Raw genomic sequence first — 18364 nt, 5'->3', positions numbered from 1 at the left:
ACTCAGCAACTAGATACCGGCCTTCATTACCTACGATAATTGGATCCTACCCCTTGGGATGTGCGTGAGTTCTCTATTATCTACTTACAATTTAATTAATTATTTAATATTATGTAACGGTTGTTAGCTATACGGTTTACATAATATTATACTCGTAGGTACTCGTATTTGCAGCTAGAATTTTTATATTTAAATTTGAATTTTATTAGTGGATTTTAAGCCATAATATCAGAATCACGGATTAGATTATAATTAAATTCGATACCAAGCATTTGTCCAAGGAACATCATACTTATCTAAACGAGAAGCATTTTGTCATACATCGAAATAACTATTCTTCTGAGCTACGAACAAACTTTATCACAGAGTAAACGTCGTGTTTTGACGTCTTTCAAAACAAATACGCGGATGCTAATCTATGATCACTAAATCGCCGCAAAATTCGAGGTTATTGAGACAAGTTTTATATTTTTTGCGCATTTTATCCAATGATATTGTATTGTATTGGCGCGGGTCGTGTATAGTATTCGAAAAAGTACAGCTGAATTGAAATAAACAGTCTTGTGGCTTAGTAATAAAACTATTCACCAGTCGGAAGATTAATTCAATCTTATCTCGCCTAATCGGTATTTATATGGTTTAATCTCAATATTTTAATAGATAAGCCTTCCAATAGGTTTTTCTTTTTACTTTGTGGAGTATTCCACATGCACCGTGCTATTATATATTGATCAGCTGTTTCTACAAGATTTAAATCTTATTAAACAATGGCAGCGCGAATTCATAACAACATAGTGTACGGGCCCGAGGAGCGCGGCATTCCTGCACATTTGTCTTACGGACAACTTATGTACGATGGTTTAAAAAAAGGAGGAGATAAAGTAGCCCAGGTACGCATTAATTTATCATGTGTTCAAAGACATCTTTTTTTAAAACATAATTATCTTATTCACTGAAATTCATTTTCTTCACAGTTTCTTTTGGCATTACTATTCATTCTTTCTAATAGTTGTAATTTTTCATGTCTCTTTTCTTTTATTTCTAGGTTTGTGCTGAAACAGGTCAAAGCACAACATTCAGAGAAATTCTCCAGAAAAGTGTTAATTTAGCCACAGCGTTGCAGCAGCTGGGACTAAAGAAGGGAGATGTGGTGGCTCTCAGCAGTGAGAACCGGTTTGAGTTCACAGTGGCGTCGCTGGCCGTCATGTTCAGTGGAGGAGTGCTCTCTACTCTCAACATCACATACTCTCCTGGTCAGTTTTACATCTTCTCATCATCTACATATACATGACATAGAAAGAGAGTGAATATCACATCTCAACTAATAATTTTGATGATCTTTCAATTCTACTCATGCATGCATGCTAATCATATTGGTTAATTAATTATATATCAATTTGTTTTTCAGGAGAGATAACTCACCTTCTAAACATAGTCAAACCGAAGTACATATTCACCTCACCCATATCAGCACAGAATGTACAGGAATGCAGCAAAGGATTGAGCTTCGTTGAGAAGATTATCCTTTTTGGTGATTACGAGGTGGTGCCGGCCATCATGTACAATGAGCTGCTGAAGGTGCACGTGGAGATTGATGACTTCACGTTGGTGGATGTGAACGGGGCGGAGGACACCATGGCCATCATGTGCTCGTCGGGCACCACAGGCCTGCCCAAGGGTGTCGAGCTCACCCACGTCAACTTTCTGCTACTCACTGAGCATTTGAGGTATATACACTGTAGTTGTTAAAACTTGAAAAAATTAACAAAATGTACAAAAAATACTATACTAAAAACTAATATTTAATTATTTCTTTACATTTACTTTTCCTTACCTTATGTATTACATACATTGCACTACATTTAACTCTTGATCTAATCACAAATATACTATTATTATTTCTAGGTATTACCTGGAAACGTCCATGGCTCAGCGGCAGCACAACATCCAGTCCTTCCTCGCCATCATCCCGTGGTTCCACGCGTACGGCTTCATCACGTCGCTGGGCGTGCTCGCTATCAACCTGAAGGTCGTGTTCATGGTGCGATTCGAGCCTGACCTGTTTTTGGAGACCATTCAAAACCATAAGGTAAAACATTGAATAATAGGATATGTTATGCATTTCTGTCAGGACATGGGAGTTTTAATTAAATGTCAAATTTTTTATATGTCCACTATTATGTATCCATATTATTTATTTTTTTATGCGTATAAACGGTATAAACGTTACTGTTGCTCATTGCGTGTTCATCCAAACTTCACACCTACACGAATGACAACTATGCTATTATAAATTCACGTAATTCCTAACTCGGCACACTACAGGTGAACATGGCGACGATCGTGCCGCCGCTGGCCGTGTTCCTCGCGAAGCACCCGCTGGTGGAGAAGTACGACCTCACGTCGCTCAACGAGGTGTGGTGCGGCGCCGCGCCGCTCTCTACAGAGATACAGAAAGCCATCTCGAAGAGGTATGTTACAGTAAGAAATGCGATGTATAGATACATTTTGTAAAGAAATTTTCAATCGATTCAGTTTTTGATTAATTTATAACATTATTGTATTAAAAAGCGAAACGTTTCATGTTTTCCAAAGAATGGCTCAAAGCGGGGTTGTCACGAAAAGCCCGATTTTAGTTATTGGCCCTTGTTGTCGGAGAGCGCTCGAGTAGTATATAATAATAGCAAGATATTCACTCAGCTCGAGCCTATTCTTACCCCAAAAACCCTGAAGTCCGTATATACTATCGAGTTCTTATCGCTCGTATGTCCCCAGAATAGGAATCGGGCACGTGCGGCAGGGCTACGGGCTGACGGAGGTGACGATGGCGTGCTGCGTGGACCTCTCCGCCGCCGGCCAGCCCGGCTCGTGCGGCGCGCCCGCGCCCGGCATGCAGATCAAGGTAGGTACTCAATAAATAAATGAAATAAAAGAAACTAACTTGGTCCTCAAACTAGGATTACCTGCTGTGCAAAAATACACGGGCTGTAATATTAAAATTATTGAGTCATCTTCATTATTATCTGTTCGTAATCGTAAGATAAGCTTCATCATATAGCTATACGCTTGTATCCCTTTACAAACATACAAAACATCAATGTTTGAATGAATGAATAGGCAATAGGAGCTCTACCTAGGGTACAAACACTAAATTCTCAGCCTCCTCCATGCAGGTGCTACCGGCTAACTGATGTACCCGGAGCTTAATAAATGTAGTTTTTAATTTAATTCGAGCAGATGCCTACTTTTCGAAACTTCAATCCCCATGTGCAAATGGCAATTCCATTCCTTCACATAACACACTCGTACCACTCCAGGTGATCGACATAGAGAACGGGCAGCGTCTGCCGGCGCGGCGCGAGGGCGAGCTGTGGATCAAGTCCCCGTTGCGCATGAAGGGGTACCGCGGCGACCGCGCGGCCGGCGACGCCCTCGTTGACCCACAAGGGTTCGTCCGGACCGGGGATATTGGATACTATGATGAGAACGGATACTTCTACATCGTGGATCGGCTGAAGGAACTCATCAAGTATCATGGTTTTCAGGTTAGTACTTTCTATTGAAGTTTATTTTATTTTAGGAGTGTTCTAGCCATCCCTCCGCATTAGCGCCTTTTTATTAAAGGTAACCAAGGCATGTAAATTCTTGAGGACCATATACCGTACAGTCTTTAAACAATGTATTGTTTTGTGATAGACTTGTGTTCCATTTATTTTATTTGCATGGCATAGAATTTACCCAGCTACATAATAATAGAGCTTTTCCACAAAATAATTATAAATATTCACATCTCAACCAAACTTTTACACTCGCACTATCCATCAACTCCACAAAACCAACCGCCCTTCGTCCGCTAGGTGGCGCCAGCCGAGCTGGAATCCCTCCTCATCCAGCACCCGCTGGTGGCGGAGTGCGGCGTGGTGGGCGCCCCGCACGAGGCGGCCGGCGAGCTGCCCACCGCCTTCGTGGTGCCGCAGCCCGGTGCCAACCCCAGTGAGCAGGAGCTGGTGGACTTTATTGCGGAGAAGGTAATGTTTGGCAATGTTACCCATGTTATGCTGGCACACTTGGCTATTCGTATTTACATATTAGCCAAAACTGCTATGTGTGGTCAGTATATTCGCCTAAATTATTGCCGTATTTGCCTACTGTTTTGGTATTTTTAAAATACAGCATATACGAATAGCCTAGCCTAGTGTGGTACCAGCACTACTAACGATAAATTTTAGAGTAAAAGTAGATGGGATATTTCAAAAAGAGATGAGTATATGAAACTATTATAGTTAGTTAGTTAGTAGTAGGGTAATACATAGCTTTTTAAATTCTGCAAATCGAATAAGACACATTTTGGATAAAAATGCAAATATAAGAGATTTTATCATTGCAAAGTAGATTATTTATGAAACGAAAGAAGCTTCAAGTTTAATTATACTTTAGACATCGCATTCAGGAGACATGCTAATTTTACTTATTATCAGTGATTAATTCGTAGCTATGATAATGATAACAATACATTATGTTTTGGATTAAAAATAAAACCCTCAAAGCTAGCGATAGTAAAATCGATAGCAACTACAATGTACGAGTGACCATAACATCGGTCTCTGTCCTTTGAATACGCATATTTTTGTGCTCACATCAACAGTCGATGTAAAATTCTTAATTCCAACATTCACAACATTTTGGACTTAAGAATGCATCAATGACTCATCTTTCGTCTACAGTTATCGTTATCAGTAATATGCCCATTGTTTGGTTGCAGGTATCGCCGGCAAAGCGACTACGAGGCGGCGTCATATTTGTAGAAGAAATACCAAAGAATCCATCCGGAAAGATCCTCAGACGAGAATTGAAGAAGCTACTACTGACCAAGCTGAAGAGCAAACTATAACAGTGACCTTTTATTATATTACTAGTCAATTCCCCCCTTATTCTTAGATAGATGATTCTATCGGTCTGGTACCGATCTGGATAATGTACCTTCTGAGATTAAAGGCTACGCTTAGTTATTTTTTCCTACACATGCATTTAAGTATTATGTTGACTTTACTTTAAGTAATGTGCATATTCCAAGACGATTTCCAATGAACAAGCAATAACAAATAAAAACATATGAACTTGTTAAATATAAACCTTTTATTTCCAACATTTACACTTACATACATTACACCTACACCTAAACTCATCACTTCTTCGCTAATGCATCTTTGAGTTCTTGCGGTATTCTCTCTAGCGCGTATTTATGTAGCTCTGGGTTGACGGCGGCGAGGACTCCGGTCTTGTTGGGGTGTGGCTCGGCAGGCCCGTACTTGTAGCGCCGGCCGAGGACGTCGGTCAGCGCGCCGCCCGCCGCCGCCAGCACCGCCTCCGGGGCGCACGTGTCCCACTTCTTGCAGCCGGGGCTCGCGAACACGTATACGGAGGCTTTGCCTTCTAAAAGTTGTAGCACCTGGAGGGTTAATGAAGATTTGTACTATTAATTACACAAAAGGAGAAGCTTTTTGTTAAGTATGATAAAGAGGAATGTGAAATTGATGATAATATTATTATGTACTTAGGGTATATGCATCAGTTTATCAGTAGAAAACAGTTGAAAAGAATCAGATTCAAGTGTGAGCCACATATAGACAACACTTGAGTGCAATAAATGTAATTCTTAACTACTCATGTGTATTGGACAAACATTATCAGTGCACTTCAATTACAAACAATGTAACAAAATATCTTTGTCAAGTGTAATCAGAGCATCCAAATACTACAAAATGGTATCAAACCTTGTAACCAGCGCCTCCCACTCTCAACACTTGTGAAGCATTCATGACTTGCAGCGCTTGCTCGACCACGGGGTTGGAGTGGCTGCGGGTGGTGGTGATGATGAGCGAGGAGGGCGGCGGCGCCAGCGAGAACCCGCCCACGCCCGCGCCCTGCAGCCCCCATATGTTGCGCCCCAGCTTCTTGCCCACCCCCAAGCCCTCCTTGTAGTAGGGCTGGTGGATCACCCCGGCTACTGGTGTCTCGTTCACTGATATGCCTATCAAAACTGTCACATGCTCAAGGAAACCTGAAACAAAAAATGGTTTTGATAAATTTTTCGTAAATATAGAAACTGCTAGATGATAAGCAGACATGCATTGTACAAAATATATTTAATCAGGAATGTATGTACAGTGTTAAAACTCAACTACAATGTTATAGGTTACATGATATACCTTTTTTCATGAGGAAAGACATATGACAGGACCCTTATTACATTCGAATAAGGGTGGTTTATGTTTGTATCAGATGTCTTTCCCCGTGAAACAAGGTAGGTATAATCATCAGGATATTATTTTATGATTACAAACTGTGCAAGAAACCAAGGTCAAAGTTATGTGCTCCTATTTAATCATTGTTGCCATGGAAACATGTTATAATGCATGGTTAATAAAAATAAAAATGAAGTTAGTAAACTAATAATCTAAAAAACTAAACACCTACAAGTTACATAAAGCCCATTTGTATTCTTCAATGTAAATCCATTTACCATAGTTTGATTGTTGTAAGCTTAGATACCACTTCATACTAATAAAAGGGTGGGTCATGTATGTTTTCCATCTTTCCCATGGATCTCTCTTCAACATTAGGGCACCTAGAATTAGGAATGTCTTAAAATGTCCTTACTGATACCATATTAAATTTACTAATTAATATAAAATTTAAGCGAATACTTTGGGTAGCAACAAAAATAGATGTACCTTGAGTGTACTCAGAGGTGCCGTCGAGTGGGTCCACCCACACCACCACTTCCTCTTCCTTCACCCCCTGCAGGTTCCCGGGACACACCAGCTTGAGCACTTCCTCATCCCCTTCTGTTATGAGCCAGTCACTTGGGATCTCACCCTGGGGAATATAAATAATAATTACCGAGTCTGGAAATATTTTTTTATCATAATCACACAAATTACTTACTACAAATTAAAAAGGTATATAAAGTTTTAAAGTATGACTTACCTCATGCTCAGGTGAGCCTTCCTCACCAATGATGTTTATTTTAGGATACTGCGCTGCTAAAGATGAAATTATACATGTTTGTGCTGACCTATCAGCTTCTGTTTGATAGTCATCTTTACCCTGAAATCATTTCTGATTTTAGTAAAATATATAGATATAGTCACTTTAGTACAGGTGTGATTTGTGCAAGCTATTAGAAGCCACTACATAAGTATTATTGTTCAGTGAAAGATCTTAAATTAAAAGGAAACTAACTTTTTCTACAATACCAAGTTCCCCTTTGCTCATCACATCGCGCACAATTTTACCCGCTCTGCTTGCCACTGAAACTGACGAAGCTAATAACCTGACAACAAGAGGAGCTGCGGTAGCCATGATCTTGTGAGTTTAATTAGAATTTATCAATAATTTTCCTATCGCTCGTAAATCCAAACAAAATAAGAAAGTGAAGAGACGTGACGTCAATGACCTCTGTTTGACGTCTTTCGACACAGATTCGTTAAATATAGCTTTTGAATTTAGCGTTATTATTCTAAGGGTATTCAAATCAAAGAATTTTATGAAAGTGGAACACCTTTCTCTTTATGTACCCAGCAACCTCAGAATATTCCCAAATTCCGAGAGAAGCGCGAGGCTGTTAATATTATGAGAAAATATATTTTCCACCCAATAGCTCTGCTGCCCGCCGACCTCCAGGGCACTAGAAGAAGGAGAATAACTTATGATACCTACTTGCAGTAAAGATAGGCAGATGTGCATATGAGCGCCAAGCTTGGCGCCCTTCAGCCCGCTGGACTGAGGACCTTTGGATGAGGTAGGTACGCCGATAACATTCATACATACATCCATCCTGACGTCCCTCAGCAGGTACAAAGGGCCTTGAGTAGATTTCTCCATGTGGCTCGATCTTGGGCAGCGGCTGCGAGATCCTCCCACTTCATTCCCACAACTTTTGCCAACGCCGATAACAAAACATTATAAATAAATTATGGTAACTACAGTAGTTTCATACTTCTACAGCTTCCATCATCTAGTTGTATCAAAGTCTACAGAGATTCATTGCGAGTCTTGGCTGATGATGATGAGTGTTCAACTGGCGTCGATAAGCTAAGATTCTGAAGAACCTATTTGACGACTTCTCCATAGTAATAACTAGTATTATACCATATGAAGAAAAGTATGAATCCGTTTCAAAAGTGTAAATCTGTTCTGTTTGCTATATTTCATTTGTAATATTCTGTTCCGGTTTATATGGTCATCTAGCGACATAAAGTATACATCCTATTGAAGAATCAGAGGGTGTATTAGGTATTTGGTATAAAAATAATTATGTTATCTAATAAAATATATTTATTTAATATACTGATTTATCCCCATTGCCATAAAATACTTAAAACTAAAAAGTACCTACAATATAATATTTTAATCTTATACATACTGATTTAGGTAGAACAGTGATAAACAAAATTATTAACAATTTAAACAAGAAGGCACATTAATTGATCCAACAATAGAAAACAATAAAATATTTTGTTCAATATATGATCACGCGATGGCGTATTTCCTACTAACACTCTGTTTGATAAATGCAAAGGTGAAACATATTATTTACATTTCGTTTCTGCCTTGTTATTCTCAAATTAACAGAAGCATAACGATTTTTAACAACGTTAACATTTTAAGTACAGAAAGTACAAAAGTAAATAAAATACAATTTGATCTGGAATTTTCATGCATGCATCTTTCACAAGTCCTTAAAAATAGGCTTAAATCTTAAACTAATAAAAATTCTAAACATAAACAACAGTTACAACTTCTATGATACATTTAAATTGCACATTGTAAATTACGCAAGAGGTCAATAAAACTCGGAAGTGCAAGAAATATTCAGATTAACTACGTTTATAAATATACAGTAAAATATATTCTTAATCTTAACATGTATGTTGTGTGTTTTGTTCAATAAAGTTATATTGTATTGTATTGTATTGTACAACTCAGATGATCATGATCATGCAGGTCTTTTCTCTATATTCACATATTGTAGGTTTTATAGTCTTTTATCATAATCATATCCTATTAAATAGATAAATGGGACAACTCACAACAATTAACAACTCAACACTTGCATATTACTTTTCGGGCGAAGATGATGACTCTAGTGTACCTAGTAGTAGCAGCACTAGCAGAAGCACTGTATTGTAGTGTCTAGACTGTCTAGAGGAATCGCTGTAAAAGCTTTGTTTTCATCCAATACCAGACACGAAAGATTTATAATAAACGTAAAAAGTAGCATTTCTTCAACCAAAAATAAAATATACAAGGTATTTTTAAGATATTTAGCAATACATTTAAAATTGGTTCGCGCGACCACTATCATCGATAAACGCAGAGACAGCGTACAATAGCCTCGGCCAGTCAGTCGGGAGCAACTTCTTCGCGTGTCATGCTACCACCCCACATGGTTATTCGTATTTATGTATTTGCTAAGCTGCCATGTGTGATCAGTAGGTATATTCGCCAAAATTACTACACTTTTGGAATCAGGCAAATAAAGCAAACATCCAATAACAAATACGAATCGCCAAGTGATCATATCGATCACAGTTCTAGCTCAAGCTGTCCACGAGCATGCCGGTGTCGTGGTCCTCCTCGCTGACGTCCAGTATGTGCGCCACCACCTGGTCGATGGTGTGCGTCTCGAGCATGCGGCGCACGCTGGCGTCCTCCACCACGCGCAGGAACAGCTGCTTGCAGTTCTCTCGGAGTCGCTGCACTCGGGACCAGCGCCCGCGGTCGGCTGGCGTGCCGTCGCATTGGGTGATCACTTTTTCTAGTAGCTGTGGAGGGTATAACGTTGGATTGTTAAATTATGGACGTGTGAAAGAAACCATGTAATCGTGAAAGGGGAACTGTTGCAAAAAGAGTTTACATTCAAAGATGGGTAGCGGCGGTAGCAAACTCTTTCTATGTTCTACGAGTATCACACATAAAATATACTGTTGAAAGATTGTTGGAAAGATTTGAGCGTATTGAGGGCAGTTTGCAGGGGCCTACTGCAGAGTCTTTACTAGTTCTAGCTTATGTAGTAAATACCAGCACCCCCCATAATAAACAGTTTATGATTAACATCATATAATTTTTCCTTACGATTCGCCGTCCTACTCCATGGGGGGTCACACTCGTCCAATTATTGAGTGACCCCCTGGCCTCACTGACTGTACTTAACTCGCCATAATGCAGGTTGTCCATAAATGTAAATGTACTCACCACGTCGACGGACTCGCCGGGCCAGCCCAGCTCCTCGAGCGTGTGCATGTCGATGAGCGCGGCCAGCAGCCGCCGCACGCTCTCCGACAGCTGCGCCTCCGACATCAGCGCGCTGTGCCCGCCCGGCGTCGTCTCCGGCTGCGGGAGAAACAGTTGTCGTGAGTACTTGTACAGCAGTGGTGGTTTATTAGAAGCAGCGACTTTGTTATATTAATACAGGGTGTTGCAAAAAGGCTTCGTATATCCTTTTTGCAACACCCTGTAGATTATGATAAGCGCTCCTACACAGGGTGCCGCCGTCGCGCCGCACCGTCACAATGTAGATTCCATTTGCCATAATTTGAAATATTTACTATACTGGTGTGGCTTGTTATGAAGATCACAAGCAAGGTAATGTCAAAGTTATGCGGCAGCGGTATCGTGTGTAGGACCGCTAATTAGCGAGAAAATGATTTTTTAGCGCTATTTACCACCTCTTAGTATTAAAACGACATTCGACAGCCATTAGGGCTGAATTTCAAACATCACAGTACCTTCTTCTCAGGCGAGGAGGCGGCATCATCCGACCCGCCGGTCTCTATGTCCAGCACCTGCACCTCGGGGCGCGCGGCGGCGGTCTCCATGCCAGCGAACAGCACCTTGGAGTAGGGGTGATCGTTAATGGTTTAATTCATTAATTTATCACATTAATTATATTTATTAATTAACTACATTGACATAATTTCATTAAATTGATATTGATAATTTAAAAAGTTCGTCAATTTACCGACCGTCCGTATTTGACTTGCAACGCCCTCTATGATTTTCGATCAGAACAAATTGATCGCCAAGGCGCGAGGCGGCCAAATTCAAGGTCACGGTTATTCATTATCGTATTGCAATGTAATGCACAGGGTTATGGTATTTATGTGTATAGTAATAGATGCGAATTATCGTTGAATGCTCCATTAACGTTTAAGCGATGTAATGCACAGGGTTATGGTATTTATGAGTATAGTAATAGATGCGAATTATTATTGAATGCTGGATATACCATCAACCATAACTTTATTTTCACTAATTCACTGAATGATAATTTAAACTCGGAAGTCGAAAGTAAAATAATTTTCACGTCGCGTAAGTATTATTGTTATTGACGTCGAGTAAAGTATTTCTTAAGTTCGGTTTCGGAAGTTGTAGGTACAGTGTGACAAACTTATCTGTTCCGGTGAGAGCGAACTAAATTGATCCATATCTCATTATTTATTAATGAATTATATATTGATATAGATTAGATGGCTTTATTGAAACCACAAGAGCGAATTACCACTACTGGCAAAGTTAAAATCTTATAGAATTAAGAAATATTACACATTTACGTGAGCTGTCACCGGAACAGATAAGTTTGTGGCACTATAGGTATAAAGTAGGGTTAGTGTAATGATTAAGTTAGTTAAATTAGAGTAATAAACTGTACAAATAAACTTGGATTAGTGATAAGTGATTGCAGTAAACTGTAAATAAACCCATTTCGAGAAAAGTGCCAGTGGTGTTAAATTTGCTACGAGTAATTTCTGTAAAAAGACTCTTTCTTATAAAGGAACCACTACAAACTTGAAAACGCATTCAATTATGATATTTTATATTATCAATTAACCATTATTCAGTTTTAACTCTTATTCTCATCTCTACCTTGGAGCCGTCGTGCTCGTCCAGGATCCGGTCCGAGACCGCGTCCAGTAAGTTGAGGATCGAGTCGAGCTCCGAGCGGCGCACTTGCCCGATGTTGTCGTTTGTGCCCTGCGGAGGTTGGGAGTGGCTTTAGTTTCATTGTGGGAAGGAAGTGAAATTAAATTTGAATAATTAAGTAATATTCTATTTAATTTTCAGGTGCATCGAAATTGGTACGCTCAATACTACAGATACAAAAAATTCATTTGAATCTCTATTGTCACGGATTGATAAAAAAAACATTATTACTTTGACACAGCGGACTATGTATAATAGCAATACATACCTATACATACACGAGATTTTATTCTAACCGCGTGTACTACTAGGTACAACGACTTTCAGCGTCAACAGGGCCGCACCCTAATTCCACAACTACACATATCACACTCATCAGCAAATCCATACCAGCACTTGTCGCACATGCAGCAGGTACTCGTTGAAGATGGCGGGGTGTTTGCTGCGCACGTGCCGCACCAGCATGTGGCCGCGGATGTAGACTTTGGCTATACATATTATACACTCTCGACATGATTCTAAACCCCTTGTAATACGACTACAACCTTGCGGCATTAACAAGACTCGCACCCAAATTCGACAACAACACATATTACACTTTAAGTACACTTCAAAGCTTCGGCGAAACTGACGCAGCGACAGTAAATTGTAACTGTGACACTTCTACCGAACAAAAGTTACTGTCGCGGCGTCTTCGTTACTGGAGCCGCTTTGCTCTCAATTCTCTTAACCGTAAATGCATACCAGCACTTGTCGCACATGCAGCAGGTACTCATTGAAGATGGCGGGGTGTTTGCTGCGCACGTGCCGCACCAGCATGTCTCCGCGGATGTAGGCGCGCGCCGTCACACAGTACATGCAGCGGCGCGGGCGCTCCAACTCGTGGGTCGATGTGTGGCGCTTGAGGTTGATCTCGGTGGCGTATTTCTTATGGCAGACAGTGCACTGGTATTCTGGGGAAGGGTGGTGGGAGGAGATTAATAAAAGGGGTGGAAAATTTATTGGGACTCCTATCTACTATAAAATTGCCAACCGTGCGGCACTGTTTTATTATTTAGTACTGCTGAATAAGATAATAAAAAGGAAATAATTTCTACGAGCTAGAACGGTTGTTAATCGACATTATATACGGTCTTTGAAATTCAAAATATAAACACACACGCATATACGAATTACTACAAAGACTATAACTAACTTCTGTCCTCATGAGCCTTCATGTGGTCGATGAAGATCTGCTCGCTGGAGAACTGCCGCTTGGAGTAGGGGCAGTCCTCGAACGAGCAGAGCAGCGGCGCCAGCCCATTGTGCTCGCGCATGTGGATCTGGAGCCTGCAATATACAATGTTAAGTATAATAATAGTAGGTGAACAACGATTCGTGGGAGGAAAGGCTCAAGTTCGATTTCGCGCCACTCCAAGTACATACTAACTTAGGCTGGCTGACAGGATTTTGCTGTTTCAGAAGCACATAAACACGTGTAGGCGTATTTTATTATATTCATCCTGCAATTCTTCGCAAACACATTCACAGAGCAAATCACATCAGCACGCACGCAACTGGCTACCTGAAATATCGAAGTATTTTCATACATCGTTTCAAAAATAATTCATACGTCACAATAACTATCTGCTAGCCTTTAAATACCTGGCGTGAGACCTGAACGTCTTATCATACTCTTTACACAGGAAGTTGAGGTGGCTCTCCATGTGCCTCCGCAGCTGCGCCGACTGGATGAAGGACCGCGGGCACTGCGCGCACTTGAACTACACTCACTCATTCACTTTGTAAAATATAACACGAGTCCTATGACGTTTGACAGGTGCCTGGGAAATAAAGGTGGTTTTCCTTGAAAATATATAAATTTATGGATTTGACAGCTGCCATAGGACTCCTGCTATATTTTCTCTGATTTTAGCTACATGCCTTAACCTTAACATACCTGGCTTGCTATGCTTGGTTGACGTTTAATAAATAGCGTTAGTTGATAAAGAATAAACCTATTAAAAAATAAGCATACCTGGCGTGAGACCTAAACGTCTTATCGCACTCTTTACACAGGAAGTTGAGGTGGCTCTCCATGTGCCTCCGCAGCTGCGCGGACTGGATGAAGGAGCGCGGGCACTGCGAGCACTTGAACGGCTTCTCGTCCGTGTGGCGCAGCACGTGGCGCCGCATCACCTCGATCGTGTGCGACGTGTAGCCGCACTGCGGGAGACAAGTTAGGATTAGTACACAACGCTAGCGCTGGCGCCCTGTTTGACGGTATTATAGTACTACAGTAATACAACACAGTGACCCTGACTACTGAACCGATGGTCCCGGGTTCGATTCCCGGCTGGGGCAGATATTTGTTTAAACACAGATATTTGTTCTCAGGTCTTGGATGTGCCCGTAAAATGGCAATAGGCCCGCCCCCTATTACATTGGGACTAACATAACACTCTGGCGAAAAGTGGGTGCAGCAATGCACCTCTGCCTACCCCGCAAGGGAGTACATTAGTACAAGGCGTGAGTGCGTGTGTGTGTTTTTTAATACAACACATCTTAGCGTCATAGCGCGGCGTCAAGTTAGCGCTCGGTAACGCGCTCTTTTTGACAAACCCTTTAGCTTGACGAACAGCGCACGCGTGGTATTTCAGTATGATGTGCATAATACTAGACTACTAATCTTGTGAGACCTGTAAAGAACAACAAAGAAAAAGATGGGCCGCAAAACGCGCACGTCAAGACGCGACAAAAGTTTTGCGTCGCGCTCGCGCTCAATCTTGAAAACTTTTATCATGTCTTGACTTCCGCGTTTAACGCCCCCTTCTGGTGAGAACTTAGTTTGACGAACAGCGCACACATGGTATTTGTGAGTTGCACATGATTAGCTTATTAATGTTATTTGAAACTCGGCGTATGATGTGCAAAATACTATAGACTACTAGGGTTTATGGCCATGAGGAAAGGATTGGCCAGTTAGCGTATCCGACTGACCAGGGTGTGTTAGATAGATAGAAGGAAGCACTCGAGGAGGCTCTGTGCTAGGTATGTGGTTTGTTTCGAAATGAGCAATGAGTCGATATTTTTAGGGAGAGGTCACACTGCAACTGCACGCCTTAAGTACCTATACATTTTATTTCTGCCTACATACCTGTTTTGATTCAAAGATTTGATTTATTAAATAGCTACCAAATTGGATTTTATGACTAGCATTAATTGGTAATATGTACTGATTTGTGATTACTCACCCTTCTATTTGAGTCCACGTTAGTATTGCAAAAGAGAAAATTAATAGCAGGTTAATAAAAGTAAAGACTGAAAATAAGGTTACGATTTATGTTACGTTATGATGATGATGTATGATGCTGGCTGGATTCAAATTGAGACTGGCGGCCATCTTAGTGACGTAGTACACTATTTTAATAAATAGTATATTAAAATACTTAAATCAAACATGATGTACTTTTTTGTTGTCAGTTCTTTTAGGCGATGTATGACGTCATGCTGCTTTTATTGTAACAAATGTGCGGTAATTGTAGGATGGTTATAAAAAGGTAATAAGCTTACCACTTCGCATGCAAACTTCTTGTCTCCATGTATTTCTAAATGCTTCATCAGCGCTGGACGAGATGTGGTTGACTTACCACAGTGGTCACACTCGAAATATTTGGCTGTAACAAGAACTTATATTATACTAGCTGATCCGGGAGCTTCGCTTCGCCTTAAAAAGTTTTCCCGCGGGAATTCCGGGATGATTGTAGCCTATGTTCTTTCTCAGGGTCTAGACCATCTGTATACCAAATTTCATACAAATCCATTCAGTCGTTTTGGCGTGAAAGAGTAACAGACAGACAGACACAGTTACTTTCGCATTTATAATATTAGTTAGTCCAGTGTTTCCCCGCGAACTTGACTATATCGTCCATCCATCTTGCGGTCTCTCGCGTCCTCTCTGGCTATACAGTGAGGTAATGCAGCCAGCATTATGGGAGTCTGCATCATGGATGAGTCTTTGAGCCAGGTACGATAAGAAGAGGTGTTTTTGACATAATTTAAGTAGGTTAAGTAGTTTGTAAATTGCATGTTTTTTTGTTAATTAATATATTTTATTTATAGTTTTTTAAGTTACATTGTTTTTTTAATTTAAATGTGACATTGAATTAATTATGAATTAACTTTGTGATCTGATTAATTTCTAATTAAATTAACTACATTATTAGTTATTGTAATACTTACGCCAATGTACTTTCTGTACATGATTCACATAACGTCTGAATGTGTGAGCGGCAAACTGGCAGTGCTTGCATTGAAACGGCTTGTTCACTTTGATGTGTGACCTGAGGTGCACCAGTAAATTATCCTTTCTACTAAATGATTTGTTGCAAATCTGAAAAATAAGGTTTGCTTATACATAAAGTTTATGACATTATTAATGATGATGATGATGATAAGCACATCCTTTCTTCAAAACCATTTTAGTTCTATTCCATTACTATTCATGCTAATTAACTGTGCACTTGACTGACAAAAACCAGAGGTCATTTTAACTAGGGTGTGACCCCTGGTTCTTGTTGGCCAGGTGAACAAGTAGTACATAGACATATTTACTTTATTAGGTATTGAGTACAGGTACTGGAACATCAAACATCCCAAAATTGTAATAACACTATCTGTCATGCTTGTAACCATACATTTATAAACTATGAATTAAAACAACTTGCAATATTAATACATAGCAAAGGCAGGAGGTTGGTGAGCCTTTTCCAAAGGAAATACTTAAATAAATTTATCAACAATATTCCAATGTATTTAATGTTGATATCAACCTTGTTTATAGTAGGTACTTACTTCACATGGGTACTGTTCGGGCACGCCGGTGCCGCAGCCCAGGCGGCTGTGCCTGAACACGTGGGACGGCCGCGAGAATATCTTAGAACATGTGGAACATTCATACATAGGTCTCTCGTGAGCATTTGCCTTGTGTTCGGCAAGAATGTTGTCGTTAGGACATCGCGCTGGGCATAAGTCACATTTTACACAGTCCGGTAAATTACAATGTTCAGTACGGACATGTTTTTCATAATTACTTTTAAATTTAAACTTTTTGGAGCATTCTTTGCATGTGATTTTTTTTTCCTGAAATAATTACAATACTTATTATTTAATAAATATAACAACATGGGCAAAATAAAAACCTCAGCCCAAATAAAAGCTTATTAAGCCTATATTTTGGTGGATTTAATCCTTCATTGAGACTGTTACATATTTTATTTTAAATTGAAAACATAAATTGTTGTCATCAAAGCCATCATTTCTTGCTAGAGATTAGCATTCAATAGCTAACAACCCTGGCGAGATATCCCATTCACACTTAAACTCGGGTACTAGTTTAAATAACATCAAGACCAACACTAGTATTTAATTCAGTTCTTACGTCTTGACAAATCACACTTACATGAACACTGGAGACAAGACCCTCTAAAGTAAGTTTGTTGGATTCAGACTTAGTTTTCATCATCTTGACCTTCGTTCTCTTGCGCGATTTAGCTTTGGAAACTTTTCTAGATTTTTTAGGTGGCATTTCGAAGCACCACCACCACCAAGTTACCACTTATAACTATTATCAAAAGTTTCCTGTTAGATTTCTTCCCTGAAAACTGTTTACTTCCAGTTGTATCCTGCCTGCCCCTTTTATAAACACACTTGGAAGAACAAGTTTTCAAGTTTGATATAACTTTTTGTTCAGGCGTCGAGTATATTTTGTCGACGATTTCACTATTTCTTCATAGCAGGCGCAGGCGCCATTTTGATATATATTAAAACCACAGAGTAATTTTATTAAACGTCATCAACGTAGTGGTTACTTTCTCCGTAAGCCGCGTCCGCTAGTGTGTCGGCGCATTTATTCTGCGCTCAATGTGAATGGCTGTCAGCCGCGATTGATAAGTGTGCACGGAATTTTTGGGACAGCGCATGGACAGTGCAGCGATCATAAGGCCTTGTCCGCACAGCGAATATTTCGCCGCGCAAAATACAGATACGGCAGTTTAATATTTAACTATCGCAACACTGATTCAGTGTGAAACATTTCCGTTTCCGATTTGCCTCCACGGCGGAAAATTTCAAATGATATTTATATTTTATGGCATACTTTTAGTAGAATAAAAGTTGTTCCAGATTTTTTTTATTTAAACCAACAATAAATAATCTAAAATTCTAAACTCTAAAACTAATTAACAACCTAAACTAAAAGACAACCTTTAAAAATAATACTTCGTTATAATAGTTGTTCCTTCACAATTTTTAAGATAATGGGTACGTGGGTATGGGTACCTATCATAGTACAACGCAGTCTCGCGTGTATGGTGGATTGTAAATAAAATTCTATCCT

General features: G+C 39.9%; 3 protein-coding genes across 4 annotated transcripts; 1 reads left to right on the top strand and 2 right to left on the bottom strand.

Moving 5' to 3' along the window:
- Positions 1-436: 436 nt before the first annotated feature.
- Positions 437-5019, top strand: LOC105382381 (4-coumarate--CoA ligase 1). Its single transcript, XM_038107350.2, has 9 exons — positions 437-890; positions 1046-1253; positions 1409-1727; positions 1906-2089; positions 2326-2471; positions 2776-2902; positions 3318-3545; positions 3858-4028; positions 4763-5019. The coding sequence occupies exons 1-9, from the start codon at positions 768-770 to the stop codon at positions 4889-4891; spliced, it is 1635 nt and encodes a 544-aa protein (XP_037963278.2). The 5' UTR covers positions 437-767; the 3' UTR covers positions 4892-5019.
- Positions 5020-5115: 96 nt separating this feature from the next.
- On the bottom strand, positions 5116-7467 carry LOC105382380 (3'(2'),5'-bisphosphate nucleotidase 1). 2 transcript variants are annotated; one of them, XM_011552253.3, is made up of 6 exons: positions 7246-7467; positions 6991-7110; positions 6735-6879; positions 6524-6628; positions 5775-6061; positions 5116-5449 (listed from the first exon to the last, which is right to left on the bottom strand). In XM_011552253.3, the coding sequence occupies exons 1-6, from the start codon at positions 7363-7365 to the stop codon at positions 5186-5188; spliced, it is 1041 nt and encodes a 346-aa protein (XP_011550555.3). In that variant the 5' UTR covers positions 7366-7467; the 3' UTR covers positions 5116-5185. The 2 variants fall into 2 exon arrangements, with proteins under 2 accessions (XP_011550555.3, XP_011550556.3); XM_011552254.3 differs by lacking the exon at positions 6524-6628 and having other exon boundaries at positions 7246-7465.
- A 2117-nt stretch (positions 7468-9584) lies between these two features.
- On the bottom strand, positions 9585-17799 carry LOC105382382 (zinc finger protein 3 homolog). Its single transcript, XM_048630391.1, has 11 exons — positions 17429-17799; positions 16822-17109; positions 16210-16360; positions 15541-15644; positions 14006-14193; positions 13184-13317; positions 12733-12941; positions 11902-12039; positions 10794-10925; positions 10261-10398; positions 9585-9830 (listed from the first exon to the last, which is right to left on the bottom strand). The coding sequence occupies exons 1-11, from the start codon at positions 17552-17554 to the stop codon at positions 9600-9602; spliced, it is 1839 nt and encodes a 612-aa protein (XP_048486348.1). The 5' UTR covers positions 17555-17799; the 3' UTR covers positions 9585-9599.
- Positions 17800-18364: the final 565 nt, after the last annotated feature.

This window comes from Plutella xylostella, chromosome 25, assembly GCF_932276165.1.
Source record: "Plutella xylostella chromosome 25, ilPluXylo3.1, whole genome shotgun sequence".
In the NCBI taxonomy this organism is placed as follows: domain Eukaryota; kingdom Metazoa; phylum Arthropoda; class Insecta; order Lepidoptera; family Plutellidae; genus Plutella; species Plutella xylostella.
The sequence above is the reverse complement of the archived record's forward strand: the minus strand, read 5'-3'. Positions and strand labels throughout refer to the sequence as shown.